The sequence below is a fragment of the Arvicanthis niloticus genome, chromosome 3 (assembly GCF_011762505.2).
Source record: "Arvicanthis niloticus isolate mArvNil1 chromosome 3, mArvNil1.pat.X, whole genome shotgun sequence".
Taxonomy (NCBI): Eukaryota; Metazoa; Chordata; class Mammalia; order Rodentia; family Muridae; genus Arvicanthis; species Arvicanthis niloticus.
In genome coordinates, this window is record NC_047660.1 from 53769729 (window position 1) to 53787399 (window position 17671).

The 17671-nt window shown below is 44.6% G+C and overlaps 1 protein-coding gene across 2 annotated transcripts in view; it reads right to left on the reverse strand.

Annotated features, from left to right (window-relative positions):
- The window catches only part of Nuggc (nuclear GTPase, germinal center associated), a 44083-nt gene extending 26857 nt beyond the window's left edge, over positions 1 to 17226 (reverse strand). For both annotated transcript variants that reach the window (XM_076930831.1, XM_076930830.1), the window contains exons 1-7: positions 17098 to 17226; positions 11238 to 11326; positions 6866 to 6970; positions 6203 to 6311; positions 5235 to 5457; positions 3887 to 4117; positions 1353 to 1562 (exon numbers count right to left, since the gene is read on the reverse strand). In XM_076930831.1, the coding sequence (XP_076786946.1) occupies positions 1353 to 1562; positions 3887 to 4117; positions 5235 to 5457; positions 6203 to 6311; positions 6866 to 6970; positions 11238 to 11280 (921 nt within the window). In that variant the 5' untranslated portion in view covers positions 11281 to 11326; positions 17098 to 17226. The remainder of the gene's footprint in view (positions 1 to 1352; positions 1563 to 3886; positions 4118 to 5234; positions 5458 to 6202; positions 6312 to 6865; positions 6971 to 11237; positions 11327 to 17097) is intronic.
- Between the last annotated feature and the right edge of the window lie 445 nt (positions 17227 to 17671).

Genomic DNA, 17671 nt, shown 5'->3' on the forward strand with positions numbered 1-17671 from the left:
CTAAAGTTCACATGGCCAGTCCAGAGACACTGACCATGGCAAAGGACGTGAACAGCCTAAAGGAGGAGAAAAAAAATGGGTGGGTGCAGGGTCGGGGGCAGATAGAGCCCTGTGGATAGGTTAAGAACCTGATCATCAGTGAATCTCTGTCACTTGCTGACCTTGGAGAAGTGACTTTCCTTCTCTGAACATTCACAGTTTCCACTGTCAAGTCCAACTGCAGTTTCTCCCTTAGTGGGAATGACTATATAGGCAGAGCTGCAAGAGTTCTTTATAACAGCTGCTATGCTACTAGCAATCAATGGTGACACTGGTCATCCATTCCTGTCCCCGTCCAGCTGGGGACCTGTGTTCCCACCACACCTGCCCTTTCTTCAGAGAACAGCCTAGTCCTTCTTTCCCTTCCCGTTTCTCAGAAGCAGCAGGATGAAGGCAGACAGCCCCAGGCTTCCCTTCAGCTCTTCCCTCCCGCACACATCTCATGACCTTCCCTCTGGCCCCAAGGAGCATCATCCTTCCCCACCCTGCCAGTACAGATGCAGAGCCCTGGCTCTTCAGTGACTGACTTCTGTGTCTTGCACCTTTGGTCTCTGCTATGGTTTGAATGGGAAATGCTCTGCTCAGGCTCAGGTGTGAACACTTGGTTTTCAGCCACTGGTGTTGTTGGGGAAGCTATGGGACCTTTCTGACAGTTCAGTCCCACTTTCTGGTATCATTAGTATCCCTCTGCCTCTCTCTCTCTCTCTCTCTCTCTCTCTCTCTCTCTCTGTGTGTGTGTGTGTGTGATATTTCTCTCTGTGTATTTGTCTTTCATGTCTGTGTATCTGTCTCTGTTTCTCTCTCTCTCCCACCAACCCCCCCCCCCCCATGTGAGGATGAAGTATGATCCTCATGCTTGCTGACTGCTAGGTTGGCCCCATGCTCCTGACACCATGATTTCTCCATCACGGTGAACTGTATCCCCTCTGAAACTGTACACCAAACCAAAAACAAATTCTTCCTCCCCTAAATTGCTTTCTGTCAGGACATTCTATTCCAGCAACAGAAAACTCACTAATCCAGCCTCCTTGGTGCTCACGGCCATGGTATCCTTTTCCTCTGTTTCCCTTTGAGCCTCTCTGTGGCTGTTCTTCTCATACACCATATACACTTGTCCCAGCTACAAACCTCCCTCTGACAATTCCTCTTCCCCAGTTTCTGTGGGCACCAGTGTACAGCCCCTGCCCTGTTCAACACCAGAACACAGAACATGAAAGAGTTAAATATCATCAAGCTCACAGAATCCCAACTTGCTTCTTTGAAGGGGTGGAGTAGTAGAGGGATGAGGGATGAGCTCTGTGAAGAAGAATCACCTTTTTCCACATGTCATCCCTCTTGCTGTTGAAGTCACCTGTGCCTGGAATGTCTACCAGGACAACCCCTTTTGGGATCAGTGCAGATTTGGGAAGAATCACTTCCACATATTTGATTAAGGGCCAGATTTGTGTCTCTGCCAATTCTCCATTCCAGTCTCTCCTCTGAGTTCTGATGTAGGGGTCCAGCTTGACAGATAGCTCTCCTGCCTGCAAAGGAAGAACAGGTTGCACATACTAATCATGCTGATGGCTCTTTATCCTGGGATGGCTGTGATGCAGAATCCTTGAAGGGATGCTGAGGGAGGGTGGGAAGTCCTTAGACAATAGACATCAAGAAGCCTGGCATAGTCTCTGCAAGAACCTAGATATTGAGAGCCTAGAAAGGCTCTGAAGACCAGCACGTTTAAGCTCCTTAACTCAGTCGAGGCTGGAGAAATGTCTGAGTGGATAAGAGTACTTGCTGCTCAATCATGAGGCACAGAGTTTAGATCCAGCACTCACACTGGGCAGCTCACAGCCACCTATAATTCCTGCTCTAAGGAATCCCTCCTCCAGACTTCATGGTGGTGCACACTCACACATATGCACACTCACACACAAAAAAATCACACAAACACACACACACACACTAATAAATATTTAAAACTCAGTGGGGCTAGAAATGTGGCTCAACTGATAGAGTACTTATGTAATATGCATAAAGCCCTGGGTTTGGTTACAGTATTGCATAAACTGAGATCTGTTTGTAATCCTACCACTCAGATGATGGAGACAGAAGAATCCAGAGTTCAAGATCAGCTTTGGCTACACAGTGAGTTCAAGACAGTTAGGAATATTAGAAAGCTCCCTAACTTTCAGATGGTGCAGCCCAACTCAGCTTGGAAGAGGAGTCCAGCAAAGTTATAGGATACTAAATTTATCTCCTAAATTCCATTTGCTTTTAAAATTAATGTGATTTTCTAAATTTTGCCTAAAGCATATTTTTTCCACATGGCAAAAGGCAACTGTGAAGAATTTAATTACTGGAAATTTCATGGATAATTATAGAAAGTTAATCATGACATAACAATCATATTTTCCAAATTAAAAATTGATCAGAAAACTGATCTTTTAAAAGATATTTTAAAAAAACTTCCAAGTGTGTGTGTGTGTGTGTATAATCATTTGACATGTAGGCTTTTCTAGAACATTTCAACAGTAAATGGGAGAGGGCGGTAGTTTTCATTCTCCTGTTCCTGCTCAGACACCCTGGGAATAATGACACATTCATGCTGGCAGTAAGGGACACTTCAGAGAGCAGAAAAGCTGGAATATACAGTGGTCACTGTCAATCAATGTCTGCAGAATGTCCCAGAAAGAAAACAAGGAAGAAGGAAGTTTCTTTTTTAAAAATTGCTTAAAATTATGTATGTATGTGTATGTACAAGTATGCACACATACATATGCACATGCATACACACATGTAAGTTCACACATATGCATGCCACAGGGCACATGTAGAAGTCAGAGGACAACTTGCAGAAGTCAGTTCCCTTCTTCCACTTCGTGGGCTTCAGGGATCAAAGTTGGATCGTGGGGTTGTTGGCAAGTACCTTAGCTCCTAGGCCATTTGGCTGGCCCTAGGGCAGGGAGGGAAACCTAGGGTTTTAATGTACAGTGTTTATAAATTGAGTGTTGGTTTCACAGATATTTTGTCTCAACACAGATTCTGAATTTCAGCTTAGTAAAATATGTGCCAATTTTAGAAGTAGAATGAACATCCCAGTCTTCATTCATAGCAGCTGATGTCCAGCTGTTTGGGGAGCTAAGGGAATGAAGATGATCTAAGTCACTCAGGACAAGTCTGGCTCCTGCCTTGTCTAGAGCAGCTAAGAAGAGCCATTCAGCCAGGTCCTGAGCAATGACATCCACACACAAACTTATCAAGGGTGTTTCTGGGAATGTTTTCACTTCCTGGAAGGAGAGATACATTTGGTGGCAACATTCATCTACTTTTTTCCATGAGACTAGCTGCAATGTCTGGCACTTCAGTAGCAACCGTATAACTACTTCAGAGACAAAAAGCACCATGGAAGGCCAAGGACACCACAGAGATGTTGAATTTTACATGGCTGACAATATTGTCTCCAAATGCCTTTTATGAGAAAATGAGTAAATTTCACTTGTTTAAGACTTTACATATGTAATATATTATATAATATAATGAATGATATAAAGTAACATATAATGGATATATAGAATATAATAACTATACATATATTCATTTTTAGTCAAAGCCATCCCAAATTCATTCTCAACTGACTGTAGTCTTTTCTAAGTATAAAATCTCCATTTGGAAATCCAAATCTATAATTACAATCTATAGGCATAAACAATGAAAGATACCTTGGATAGTGGATAATGCTGAATTTGGGTATCAGCTTATTTCCAATAAAACAAAAATTACTCACTGTACCTTGGACGATTCCCCTGGATGGATTCAAGTGTTATACATAAGATGTATAAAAGAGAAAAATAAATCTTGACACTACCTCCTCTGCCTTTAGAGTGATGGTTCTCGAGTTGGGAATCCTCCCTCTGGGCTTCACCCTTAGCAAATCCTCGTAGCGCCTCCTTTCGGCCCCATGGCCATAGAGTATCTGAAGCTTCCGGGCAGCTTCTGCTGCTGCACCGTCCCTGTCCCAGGTGTCTGCCTCTTCTTCCTGGGACTGCTCTGCTCTGTGCAGGAGTTTAGTCAAGTCCTTCAGTTCTGCCTTCCACTCCTGCCAAGGAAGAGCAGGGACATACTGCTCATGACAGAGTGATAGCCAGGGGTAGGGGATGGTAACAAGAGAATGTGGAGCAAGGGCCCCAAGGAGGGTCAGAGGTTGCAAGCAGAAATCTAAACTAGCCACCCCAAATCCCTTGTCCCGTAAATGAGGGTCCTGGTTGGCTTCATCAACAGCCTGGAGTCACCCGAGACAAGGAACTTCACCTGAGGGACTGTTGATCTATGCTCATGTCTATGAGGGACTGTTGATTTTCTGAACTGATGAAAGAGAGTTAAGCCTACTGTGCATGATGCCATTTTTGGGGTAAGTGGCCCTGAGCTACATAAAAATCAAGTTGAGGATGAGCCTGTGAGCTAGCCAGGGAGCGAGCCAACAGGCAGCAGTTCCCCATGGTTTCTGCCTTGGAGTTCCTGCCCTGACCTCCCTCAATGACAGACTGTGACCTAGAAGTGCAAGGAAATAAGCCCTTTCCACCCCTCAGTTAGCCTTTGCTATGATGTTTGTCACAGCAGCAGAAAGGAAACTAGAGTAAGGGAAAAGCAGAGGCTTAAAGGGGGGAATAGCTGGTCCAAGGGTCTCATTAGGACTTGCCTCAGGACCAGAGCCAGAAGCCCCATCTCACTCTGCAGAATACTCTCATTTCCTTGTGTTTCATTAGATAAGCATGCTATAGTTATTTGTGCATATGTGTACATGTGTACCCCATGTGTATTAAGGCAGGAGTTGATAACAGATGTTTTCCTTGATCACGTCTCCACATTTATTGATCGATTGATTGAGACAGGGTCTCTCACTGAAATTCACCAATTTGGCTAATCTGGCCTGCCAGTGAGTATCACTGTCTCCTCTGTGCTGGGACTACAGACCCATATGGCTTATTTACCCTCCATGGATGCTGGAGGTCCAAACTTAAGCCCCATGCTTGCGTAGCAAGCGCTTTACCAACAAAGCCATCTCCCAAACCCTGCGCTGCACTTACAGCAAATGTGAATACCATCTATGGTGGCTCGAGAAAAAAATCCAGGGAAGAAAGGAAAAGAGGGAAGAGCAAGAGAAAGGAGAAGAAGGAAAAGATAGGAAGGGAGAGGAGGAGGGAGGGCCAGCACACCTGATCGGAGAGAAGGTGGATTTTGGCCTCATACTGCTCACAGCAGCCAGAGCTCACTTGTACGATGCATGATGTGCAAACACTTTCTCCAGACACTGGCAGAAACATCGCTTGCTGGATGAGGGCATTGATCAGAGAACTCTTGCCAGCTCCAGTGATTCCCAAGAGCCCCACGTAGACCGGCTCCAGTGGGGGTTTTTCAATCAAGGCAAGAAGCCGGTTTCTGCATCCATTCCAAAATATACATGAAGTATAAGTATAACACAGAGCATACCAGAACAGAATGCAAAGAAACCAAGCTTCAGTCCTGAGCAACTGGTTGTACCCTTCTGTTCTCTGAAAAGGGGGGACTATTACTCCCTGTTTACTACACAGACCTGGGCTGGGGAACAAATGGAACTAGATTAAAAATGCTTGGTAAAGATAGTTCTCCATAAACATTCTGTTGTCCACATAGATATGTCTGTATTCCATGGAAGCTGCATATTCTCGTCTCAAACAAAACTCATGCAGAAGTCTGAGAAGCATCCCAGAGTGCCATGAGCAAGATCAACAACGTCCTTGACTTTCCCAGAGGCTTCTGGGCAAGTTCTGCATGAACAGTTCATGAACTCAGTAATACATGGTTTGGCTGGGTTTGGAGCCTTTCCACTTACCCACAGTGTGACTTGGCTCCATGACTTGGCTTGAGCATCAGCTTCAGTATAAATGGGACAATCACATTAGCTCCTACTTTATAGGGGCATTAAGAGGATGAAATGAAACTGTGGGCTTGTAAAGTACACAATAGAGAAGCTGTCAACAGTGACCACACAACAAAGGGCTACTATCAATGTTTTAAAAAGAAAGCCCTCAGCCTTAGAGATTTTCTCTCTATCCTTCTATGCTACTTCTAATTAAAAGCACTTTCCATTTTTCTTGGGGGAGGAGGGTAGCATCAGATTGGAAGGTGTAGATTCCAGACTCACATGAGATACTTGAGTCCACTGGGAATGCTGTCATCCAGGAAGACAGACTGAATCAACTTCTGATAAGTGTTGCTCAAAACCCTCCTGGTCCGACACTCCAGTTTTTCATCTGGAATCAACAGAAATGGATAGTCTGGGATGTACCTGGCAGAGTAAAAGTACCAAGTCTCCAAAGGAGGCTGCTGAATACTACATGGAACGGAGAAAGCTCAGTGAAATGAGAAGCTGATCAAACCAGAGAGCAAGCTGTCTGCCACCAGAGACAGGCGCTCACTGTGTCTGTTGTGACCCCACCTCTACAGACCAGCACACGCTGTGTCTCCTTACCACAGAACTTACTTAAGTATTGCCATGGACTTTAGCCCTCTAGATCATTCTCTTCTGCAGATGCTGTATAAACACCCACCAAGGCGCCTAGCTAACCATCTGTAGACTGTCTTCTCATTAGGAGAAGGCTATTTGATAACACCCCTCCTCCTCAGATCAGCCTGGAGATAAACAGCCAAATTACAGAACTCCGTAGAGACTCTATGGAGCAAGTCTATGCAGAGATGTCTCCTGGCCTTCAGAACTGAACATCTTTCTCTCTGAGCATCTGTACATGTTTGTAACAGACGGAGTTGTGCTGCCCCATGGTCCACATCAGCATTTCACGACACTCACATTCCTTAAGAGCACTTTGCTCTGCAGAGGGAAATGCTTGGAATTGCCAGTCTCGATGTGACCTGCGTCTTTTCCTCGCAGGTTCCTTAAACAAATTGAAGTCAACTAGGGATAAACAGAGAATATACAGAATTACAGGTGGAGGGTGGGCTGAGGATCTTCGCCTCAGCTCTGCCAATGCACACAATCAAAATGCCTCAGAGCACCCCAGCTATCTCCACTTGCCTGTTTGCATGTTTGGAAAGCAGCTCTGAGGGGTTGTCCCAATTAAGGACCTAATTCTCAGGTCCTTGTACTGGTTGCACTTTATATCAGCGACTTTTGTATTATCTGTGCAAGGCATACAGTCCCATCATATCTACGGTCAGGAAGCAAGGAGTGATGTATGCCAGGGCACAGCTTGCTTTTGTCATTTTATTCAGTCCAGGACTCCAGCCTAGGGAATGGTGCCACCCACATTCAGGCACATTCAGGGTGGGGACTTCCCACCCCAATTAGCCCAATGCAGGAACTCTCTCATAGATGTGCTCATAGGCTGGTCTCTTAGTTGATCCTGGGTCTTGTCAAGTTGAGAAGCAATATTAACCACCAAGAATTTGGTTTCAACGTTACTCTCCAGGTGCAAAGTTCTCAGAAACCAACATAGCTGGATACTGCTCACCAAATGTAAGTTTTAGGAGATCCACTCACTAAGGAGGGGAAATTTCAAAGCAGGGCCTATGGGGAAACAAACAGGCCTTGCAGATGAGGAAAGAGCTCCACCAGAAACAGAATAAAGGTGAAAGCAAGCATGTAACCAGGGCAAATGCTGCTAAACTTTAGAGTCCTTTTCTGAGACTGACAGGGTGATAAACAGAAGCACTGAAACAGTTTAGGGATTCCCCCACCGATAGATGCCTTTCAGCTGGGCCTGGTGGTCCATGGCTACGAAAGAGGCTGAGGCAGAGAGACTGTGATTTCTAAACCAGCCTAAGATACTTAGTAAGAGCTTATCTCAAAATAAAAGGTTAAAATAGAAATTAGGGGGGGATGATTCAATCAGTGAAATGTTTGTGACACAGGATGAGGAGGACCAGAGTTCAATTGCTAGCACTTATATAAAAATTATAATGGGCTAGCTTTAATCGCAGCACTGTGGAGACAGAGATAGGCAGATCTCTGGAGATTCCTGGCTAGCCAGCCTGGCATAATTGGTAAGCTCCAGACTAATGAGAGACTGTCTCAAAAAAAAAAAAAAAAAAAAAAAAAAAAGAAAAAAGAAAGAAAGAAAGAAAAAAAAGTGGACTGTAATCACAGCACATTATAGGCACCTATGAAATTGACCAAAACAATGTTCTAAAATAAAAAGTGGTGACGGTGTCACAGGCCTATGAGAGTGATGGACTAAAATCTGTCAAATTGTGCAAACAGGCAAACTGTATACTATGTGGATTATTTATCAATTATGATTTATAAAGCTGAAAAATAAAAATAAGGTGGACAGCAACTGAGGAAAGCAGCCTACGTTTACTTCTAGCTTCCATATGTATATGCCCACACGTGCACATCTACACACATGCATGTGTGCACACATACAAATACACACACACACACACACACACATACACAAACACATTCAAATGCATACATCATGTATGCATACACAAGGTGAAAATAAAGGAATGAGGGTATAGCTCAGTGGTAGAGTACTTAACGAGCACACATGAGGTCCTGGACTCAGACCCTAATACCACACACACACACACACACACACACACACACACACACACAAAATAATAATAGTAATAATAATAATAGCAATAATAATAAAGATTGCAGGATCCAGAGGGGTCAAGGACACCACAAGAAAACTAACCTGGACTCAAAGTGGCTCACAAAGACTGAACTACCAACCAGGGAGCCTGCATGGGGCTGACCTAGGCCCTCTGCATATATGTTGTTACAGTTGTGTGGCTTGATCTTCTTGTGGGATTCCCAACAGTGGAGCAGGAGCTGTCTCTGACTGTTGCCTGCCTTTTCTCCTACTGGTCGCCTCATCTATCCTTAATAGGAGAGGAGATGCCTGATCTTACTGCAAGTTGATATACCACGGATGGCTGATATCCATGGGAGGCCTGCCCCTTTCTATAGAGGAACAGAGGAAGAGTGGATGGGGTGGGGATTAGAGGAAGGTGGGGGAGGGATTGGGAGGAGAAACTGCCTTTGGTCAGGATATAGATAAATGGATGGGTGGTTGGATGGATGGATAGATAGATTAGATTAGATTAGATTAGATTAGATGCTTTTGGAGATTTAATTGGGGAAACCACCCCTGCACCACACTTCTTCACCAACAGACATTAGCAGTTACTTCCTTAAGCAGGAAAAAAAATCAAAATGAGGAGCAGTAGATCTTTGAAGCCTGCAGCAGTCATTTGCTAACATGATGACTTGATTATGAGATGAAAGGCTTTTCGGGGCCATACACTTAAGGAAAGCTGTGTTTTAGATTTACAAATACACCTTATTGGTGCTGCCTGGCTAGAAGGAGGAAATGGGTTGGTTTCTGGGGCAAAAGTGCTGGAAAGTATCCTAACCCAGTGCTTGCTTGCTGTTTGCCAGGGGAAAGCCTTGGAGTGAACTGCAACAGCTGGTCCAAAGAGGTGCTACTCTGAGCTCATGTAAGAGGGTATAAGGCCCCAAAGCTTAGAGTGGCCTAAGAAGATCACGTTCCTTGATGAATTAATGAAGCATTTCAGTGGGAAACCAGGGTAGCAGCCTACATCACTGGGCTCCAGATGTGGGTTTCTCACACATCACACACACACACACACACACACACACATACTCTCTCTCTCTCTCTCTCTCTCTCTCTCTCTCTCTCTCTCTCTCTCTCTCTCCCTGCTCCTGCCACCTCTTGAGTCTTGCTTCTTCTAGCACAGATTCTGCTGCCTTCTGGAGCCAGCTCATACACCATAGAAGTCAGTTACCAGTGCAGAGTCACATACATGCCAAAGCTTGAATGGCTGACACCTCATGCTTCTGCTGCCACCGATGAAAAAGCTTGTTCACTGGATCTTTTCATCCCAGGAAATGATTGATCTCAACTGGAGGAATCTATCCTGGCTCAACTTCAGGACTGAATTAGAACTAAATATGAAATGTTTGCTGGCTCTGTGGCTTCAGCCAGAGAGGAAGAGGCAGAGAAGAGTACGCTACCCAAAGGCCTGGGCCAGCTGTATGCCAAACGCTGAAGACCCTGTTCCAGGAAGCAGCTCAAAATGCCAGGATGCATGCACAGTCGTCTGTGAAATAGCATAAATGGGTGTCTACTTTGTAACTCAGGGACTCTTACATGAACAATGTTCACACAGTCTCTTAGCCATATGCATAAAACAAGGAACAAGCCCCCGTCTATCCAGAGCTCTTACTTTAACTTTGTATTATTCATCAATTAATCTGATGTGAGTGGGAGCATGGGGTAAGAACTTAGATAAAAGTAACAGGTTTATGATTCTTTTCTCAGTTCCCCAAATGAAAAACTACCTGGAAAGGATAAAACATTCCACCTTGGATTTATACCATGAATGAGTATCATTAAATTGTAGCTGGAATGAACTGGTCTGAACTTATTAAGAGGGGTGGATAGAAGCCAGGCGGTGTCACTTTTGAAAACAGCTCCCCAACAGATGCAGTTCTATGGTCAATTTGTACCATTGCTAAAGCAGAGGGTTCCCTCCTTAATCTAAGCTCAGCCCAAGGACCTGCAAGTTGTAGCTCTTTTTGTATATGCAGGCAGGCTTCAGGTGATGGGTGCTACCCACACAGTTCTGGAAGAGTTGATTTCATTTTCTCTAAGGGAGTTGTTTCCATAATGGCGAGGAACATTTTTCTCCTCAGCTCTGAAAACAAGGATGATTTGGTACACCCCTATTCCTGTACCTGGGAGCTACCTCTATGAGGCCTCCTCAAAGAGCCACTTGCTGTGGCCCAAGAGACCTTCCACCAGGCCGCTGAGGGAGGAGCTTTGCCCGCACTGACTCCAAAGGGACTCATCCTTCAATGAGACACTTCTTAGGCCTGTCTCTCCCTTTCTAAGAAAAGCCATCTGCTCTTATTCCAAGGGTCTCACCACACCTCCTTGGATTTCATAGACTCCAAACTCATGTTCTAGGAACTTTATTTTTAAGGTAAGAACCCTCTCATACATAATTCATAGTTGAATAGGCCATTCATTATGAATACACTGCTTTGTTGTTTTAAAGACTGGCATACGGTTCTTACTAACTTGTAAGAACTAAAAGAGCCAGGGACAACAGCTGTGGATGGAGTCTCAGCCTTTGACCAGACAACAGTAGTCAGGTCCTACTTAAGATCACGTCAAGGCTGTTACCTGAGTGTGGTATCACACCCTCCAAAGCCTCTGTTTCTTCCATTTCCAGCTGCCTCAGTTGCTCCTTTTGCCAGCTTAGGAAAACTAGCCTGAAAACAAAAAACAAAGAACAACGAGGAAACATGTATACATTTAAAGTACAAAAAGCAGCCAGGAGGAGTATCAATTCCACTACTTGAAAGACTGAAGCAAGAGAATCTCAAGTTTGTGGCCAGCCTGGGCTACACAGCAGGACCTTGTGGGAAAATTGCAGTGGAAACCAAGGGGGGCTTTCCATGATGGGTCCCAATAACTTGAGAAAGTCCGGAGTTCCAAGAGTTTTATTGCCATGGTGTGTGATAGATGGTCTAGGTGCACCCCCATGAAACACAGGGCAGACCTGAGTTAAATAAGGAGAGAGAAAGGGGGAGGGTTTGGAGAAGAATGCTTAATTGGCTACACCCTCTGGCCTTCAGGTATCTCATTAGTATGTAAGTCTCTTGTGGCTGAGACCTGTAGTCACACCCTCTACCTGTGCCCTTTGGGAGGGGCTGTATTGAACAGCAAAGGTTAATGGAGTTCCATGCCACGTGTTAGGAGCCTGGATTCTAGGAGCACAGCAGAATAGATGCCTGTCCCTTGCAGGATCTCCGGGCTACTTCCAGCCAGTGCTTCTACCAAAAACCAAGACCCCTTTCATGGCCCTACAGGACCTGGTGTCTCATTCAAAAACAAAAATACAAACCTCCTAAAGTGAGACTACATAAGTATGCTTGTGTTTTGTATCTGATACTAGATCTCAATGTTTCAAAGATCAGGGAGCAGTCTTGCTTCTCACTGAAACCTGCACAATGCGTCATGCACCACATCACATGTGACGAAGGTCGATACGTGGCAACTGGGTCTCCTCACATGAGTATCTAGGGAGGTTTACTCTGCTATTGTCTGAGATCTTTAACTCATTGTAAAATGAGAATAAGTCTCTGGTGACCAGAGCTACGGAGGTCGAGTTCTACCCATTGGTTGTTGTGGGCAAGATCAGTGTCCCAATCAGGTGAACTTGAACCCATGCCAGTGACATTTATTTCCAGCAAGTGTCAGCTGCAAGCTGGGATGACTACATGCCATTTCTCAGGGCTGGAGTTTTGTTGCTGGATCCTGAGCAGGGAAGGGACAATGCAGCAATTTAATCAACAACCTTCCTCACCACACTTCAACAGAAAGGCACCTTCCTGGGGGTGGGTTCTACGAAACCCTGAGGCATGGGGCATCTGCAAGGGGGACAGTAGTATGTAAACATCCAAAGGAAGTGTAAAAGCTGGCCTGTGTCCAGGTCACTGGTAGACAAGGCAGGACATGCATATGAAGGAGATCCTGGGTGCCATGGAAGCTCAGACTAGAAGACACTTCAAAGAGCAGATACACTGCCCTGGAACCTCTTTCTCTACCCACATAGATAGTAGTAGTATGGGCAACACAGGAGGGCTACTCAGAGTCCATAGCCACTAATTCTGTAGGGGAGCACTCAGCTGTGCACTTCAGAAACAGAGCCACCAGCCCTTCTGAAATATGCAAAAGCTTCTGATGTGTCAACCTGTACTAGTCTCATAGGCCTTAGTGAGACAGACTCTGAATAAGGCAGACTGTGCCTTATTTATACATGACCCCAAAACTAAAACCACAGCTCATCGGTTGAAATGATCTATTCTTAGTTCAGCTTGTAGATCTGACCTGATAAAATGGCTTTTGTGCTTGGTGCATATCAGTTGAATATGGTGGAATTCTGATTGTGTGCAAGGTCAGAAGCACTTTGGCTTCCTAGTCTGTCTCCTGAAGTCCACTCTCAGGCCACCACATCCTACATGGTTCTCCAGGGAAGGGAGTTCTGGTGAGTTTCCCCAAACCTGGCACACTGGGAAGACCTGTCCTTTTTCTTCCCTGTAAACTCCAACCCTTTATTCAAGATTTTGTTCTTGAAATTTTTTCTTCTGTAAGGTTCCTTAATTCTTAATCAATCATTGTTTTCTCAGGTGCCTACAGTTCTGTAAATGGTCTGGTTATGATGACCTTTCTTTTCTCTCTTTCCTTCCCTCCCTCCTCCTCTTTCTTCTTTCCACAGCATATTTTGATGCACCTTCAGCCCAGATTGGCCTCCAACTCATGACTCTCTTGCCTCAATCTCTGGAATTCGGGGATTACAGGTATAATGCCCAGCTCACTAATCGTGGTTTATTTATGTCTCCTCCTCCTTGTTGAATTGTGAGTTCTTCAACATTTTCTAATACTAGAGAAGTCTGTGAAATGGCACTTACGTGTATGACCATCCGGTAATGGACTAGATAAACCTTAAAGCATCTGCAAACGCCAAGATTCTAGGTTCTTATTTAAAGTGCTTAGCAGAAATGCTGGAAAGGGAAATGCTCAAAGTCACATTTCACGAGAGACATGGTGACTTATGACTTAAAATACTTGAAGCTGGAGAGATGGCTCAGCAGTTAAGAACACTGGGTATTCTTGCAGAGCAGCCAGGTTCAATTCCCAGCACCCATACAGTGGCTCACAACTATCCATAACTTTGGTCCCATGGGATCCAATGCCCTCTTCTGGCCTTTGTACATAACAGTCTCACACACACAGTGCACAGGAATATGCACAGGCAAAACATCAATCAATCAATCAATCAATCAAACAATCAACCAATAGTTTAAAAATCACCATTACAAACACTAAACCACATACAGCCACTCTATAGTAAGGCCTGTCAGTGACTTTGGGTATAAAATGAAGAACTCACAGAGAACTTTGCTATTTTCTATAGAATAGTGGTGAGCCATCATCATAGAGAACGTTAGCCATCATGTCCCCACTGTAGACACTGGAGAGCAAAGAAAATGTATAGTCCCACTGTTGGACAAAAATCTGTAGTTTTCAGGACAATCTGTGTTCTAGAATTCAAATTCCAGGGCAGAAGGAATAATGAGTCCAAACAAATCCCAAAGAACAAATAGACCATTGAGCAAAAGCACCATTGCCTTACTGACACTGGGATACAGGAACATTTCTCAGACTCTTGGATTTGAAGCTGCCCTGGGGTTCATCTTGAGGCTAAGGTCCTTTGGCTTCAGAGGGATGTAGATAAAAGCCCATGTTTAAAAGTACACACAGTGTAGGGAAGAAGCAAGCATGCTCACTGGAGTCTGGAACATGAGCAGTGGTTTGGGCTTCTTTCAGGGTCAGGGGCAAGTTCAACTGACTTCATTTACTACATCAACAGTACATGATGTCCAGAAAAATATGTTGGCACATATCTATGCAGGGTTAGACGAGTTTAGCTGCATCAATGCAGACACCAAATCGTGAGCCTCTCACCAAAACATCACAGTACTAGTACACAAGGAACTTGTGACCTCTAACTGAGGCATGGAAATAAATGGGAACTGGAGTTATAGGAGTTCAGGTTTCAGATTCTTTATGCCAAGTTCAAAGACTGTATGGAAGAGGCAGTTTGGTTTGCAAATTAAGACAATGTACAGTGGACAGGAATTCTCCATAAAGAGAGCAAACAGAACCCTCCAAGAGGCAGCAGGATGGTCAGAACGGAATTGAGCACTGTAGTGGCAAAGGTCATTTTGCTTCTCATTTTGCTATCAACCAAAAGAGCCACGGAGCTGTGGGACATCCCACAAGTCACCGTGCCATTCTGGGCCTTGGGCTTCCCATCTGCAAGCTGAAGGTGTGTTCTCTGGTGTAACAGATGCTGAAAACATGAGCATCCCCATTTTAAACAGCCACCAGCAGCTTAACAGTGATGAGGGCTTGCAAGGAGTGGTGCAGCATGGCTGAGACAGCCCCAGAGCCAAAACAACCTTCCTCAGCCCACGCCAGAGTCTGCATCCCTGCAAAGGGAGGTAATAATGGTGGAGTATGGTGGGGAAAAAGAACCAACCCAAAGCAGTCCAAACTTAGACCGCGCAGACCAGCGAGCTTCTTCATGCTCAGGTTATTTCGCTTGTGTTTCAGCTGCATGGCCAGCCCTCTAGTTTTGCTTTTAGGGCTTATTTACATTTGTATGCCCTGAGGCCAAGAATAGCATCTTCATATGATGCTCTTCGGGTTATGCTAGACCCGGGACGGGTACCCAATGCTGATTTCCTGTTAAGTAACTGACTTCCGACAGTTATTCTTGCCTCTTTCACCCTCCCTAGCATTTGCTTGTCTTTGCTTATGACCTTATAAACGGACAGCAAGGAAGGTGATACAATCTCATCATCCCTCCCAGACAACAGCTGTGAAGAGTTCAATTAAAGGAGGAATGTCAGGGCCCTTATCCTATGGATATGGACTCTGAAGCACAGAGAGGGCAAGGGACTTGTCCACAGTCACACAGTAAGGTAATCATCACTGGACAGCAAGGTCAAGAGAAGCTCTCAAGCCAAGCCTTCAGATTCCTGAAGGAAAAGAGGTGGTTGCCATGTAAGCAATCAGACACTGTATCCAATGGTAGGCACCCGCCAGAGGCAGAGAGGGCATGCAGTAATGTGTTTTTCTGCCAACTTTCCACCTTGGTGAGTATATGAGTAAGTAGATGTTATCCAGTTCTAATGAAACAAAATTTAACCTTTTGTTTTCCTCTCCCAAGCTCATCACAGCAATGAGATAACATTTTTTTCTTTTCACGCATCCATGTGAATCCAACAGTTCCTGCACTGGCTGTTTTTATTTGGGGAGGAATGGTTCTGGCTTGCCTAAACTGATGTTTCCCTTTTTAAAAAAATCAAAATAATATTTATTCTTCCAATTTCTAGTATATTGGTACTAACACAGCCTTAAAACTCACTCACACAAACAGGAAGGGGAACTTCATTTTCTTTTAAGTTCTAACTCATCTTGGGCTAAGGGTTCAGTAGGTAACACTGCTTGGCTGCACAAGCCTGACAGAAAGTTTCACCCTTGGGACATATGTAAAAAGTGAGCAGAAAGATATCTCTCACTCTGGCTTGTTTGCAGAAAATCGGGAGGCAGAAACTGGAGAATCAGCTGGAAGCTCCCAGGCTGCCTAGAGTGTGTGGAACAAAACAGCAAAGAAACAACACACCTTGCCTCAACAAAGTGGAAAACAAGAAACCTGTAACTCACTCTTCGAAAGTCAGTCCATAAAGAAGAGACAAGTCTCCCATACAGAATTCCAGTATTACGTGGCTACCTTATCCTCATGGGCAGGAGCACAGTTCCCCCACTCCGTAGGCACTTTTTGTGTACCTACTTTCTCCCGGGGAATACAATATGGAAGCTGGGAGGAAAAGGAGTAATTTGCCCAGTACCATCGCAGCCAGGAGATCCAGGTCAGGCCCAACAGCACTAGCTCAACAAGATGCTGTTTATTCTCCCTGAGGTGTGACAAGAATGACTTCAGCTCTGTAGTCTTCTTCTCTCAACCCCTAATTCTAATCTAAATATGAGAAAAAAAAACCCAGAAAATGGCAGTAGCTGAGAATCCCACAAAGTGCCAGGCCAACCCCCTTCCAGATTGTCAATACCATCAATAACAAGAAACGTCTCAGGTGACAGCCAAGAAGAACCTATAGAGACAGAACAGCCAAGTGTAATATGGTATCCAGGATAGGATCCTACAGTAGACCATGGACCCTGAATATACACACAGAACTACCATTCACTAAGACATAGACATTACTTAACACTGATGCAGCAATATGGACTCATTAATAACTAACGTGCCACTCCAGTCTAATTGAGCACAGGTTACAGGAACGATTTTCTCAAGTTCTCTGTAAATCTAAAACTATTCATTTTAGGCCTCTATTATTTTTATTTTAAAAATTCCACAGACCATAGCACAAAATATGTAAGGGAAACAACTTACCAAATGTTGCTGAACAGAACATGAAAAGCAAAAGGCCTCCCAAAAAATCCCAAGCTGCAGTGTTTGCTTCAGTTCCAGGAGTGGGCAGAGCCAGATCTACACAGCTGGTGCAGACATCAGGGACTATCTGGATAGGGCCCTTGGTGGTCACAGTCACAAAGCCACACTTATAAATATGGCAGAAGTGAAACTAACCACACTAGGTTATTTACCCCAGCCTCCTCCCCCAGCATTCAGAGATTCTATGCTTTATTTTCACTTAAACGTCAATCACATGTGAACTGGGGATTGTGCACCCCTCCCTGCTGTCTTCCCGCAATCAGGCAGGACTGGGCCATTTTCCCTTCCCAAAGAGTCTTCAGCATCCTGCCATAGCACATTTCCTCTGAGGATAACTGCTATCCAGATGGATGCAGAGCAGAAGTAACGAAGGGCTGGTTCCCAGATATCCAAATGTGCATGAGGGAGGTGGAGGACTTGGAATGGCCAGTAAAAACCAGTTGGACACAAACCCAATGTTACCCCCAAATATATTCCATTTGGATTTGGATTTTGATACAGAAAAAAAGAGTAG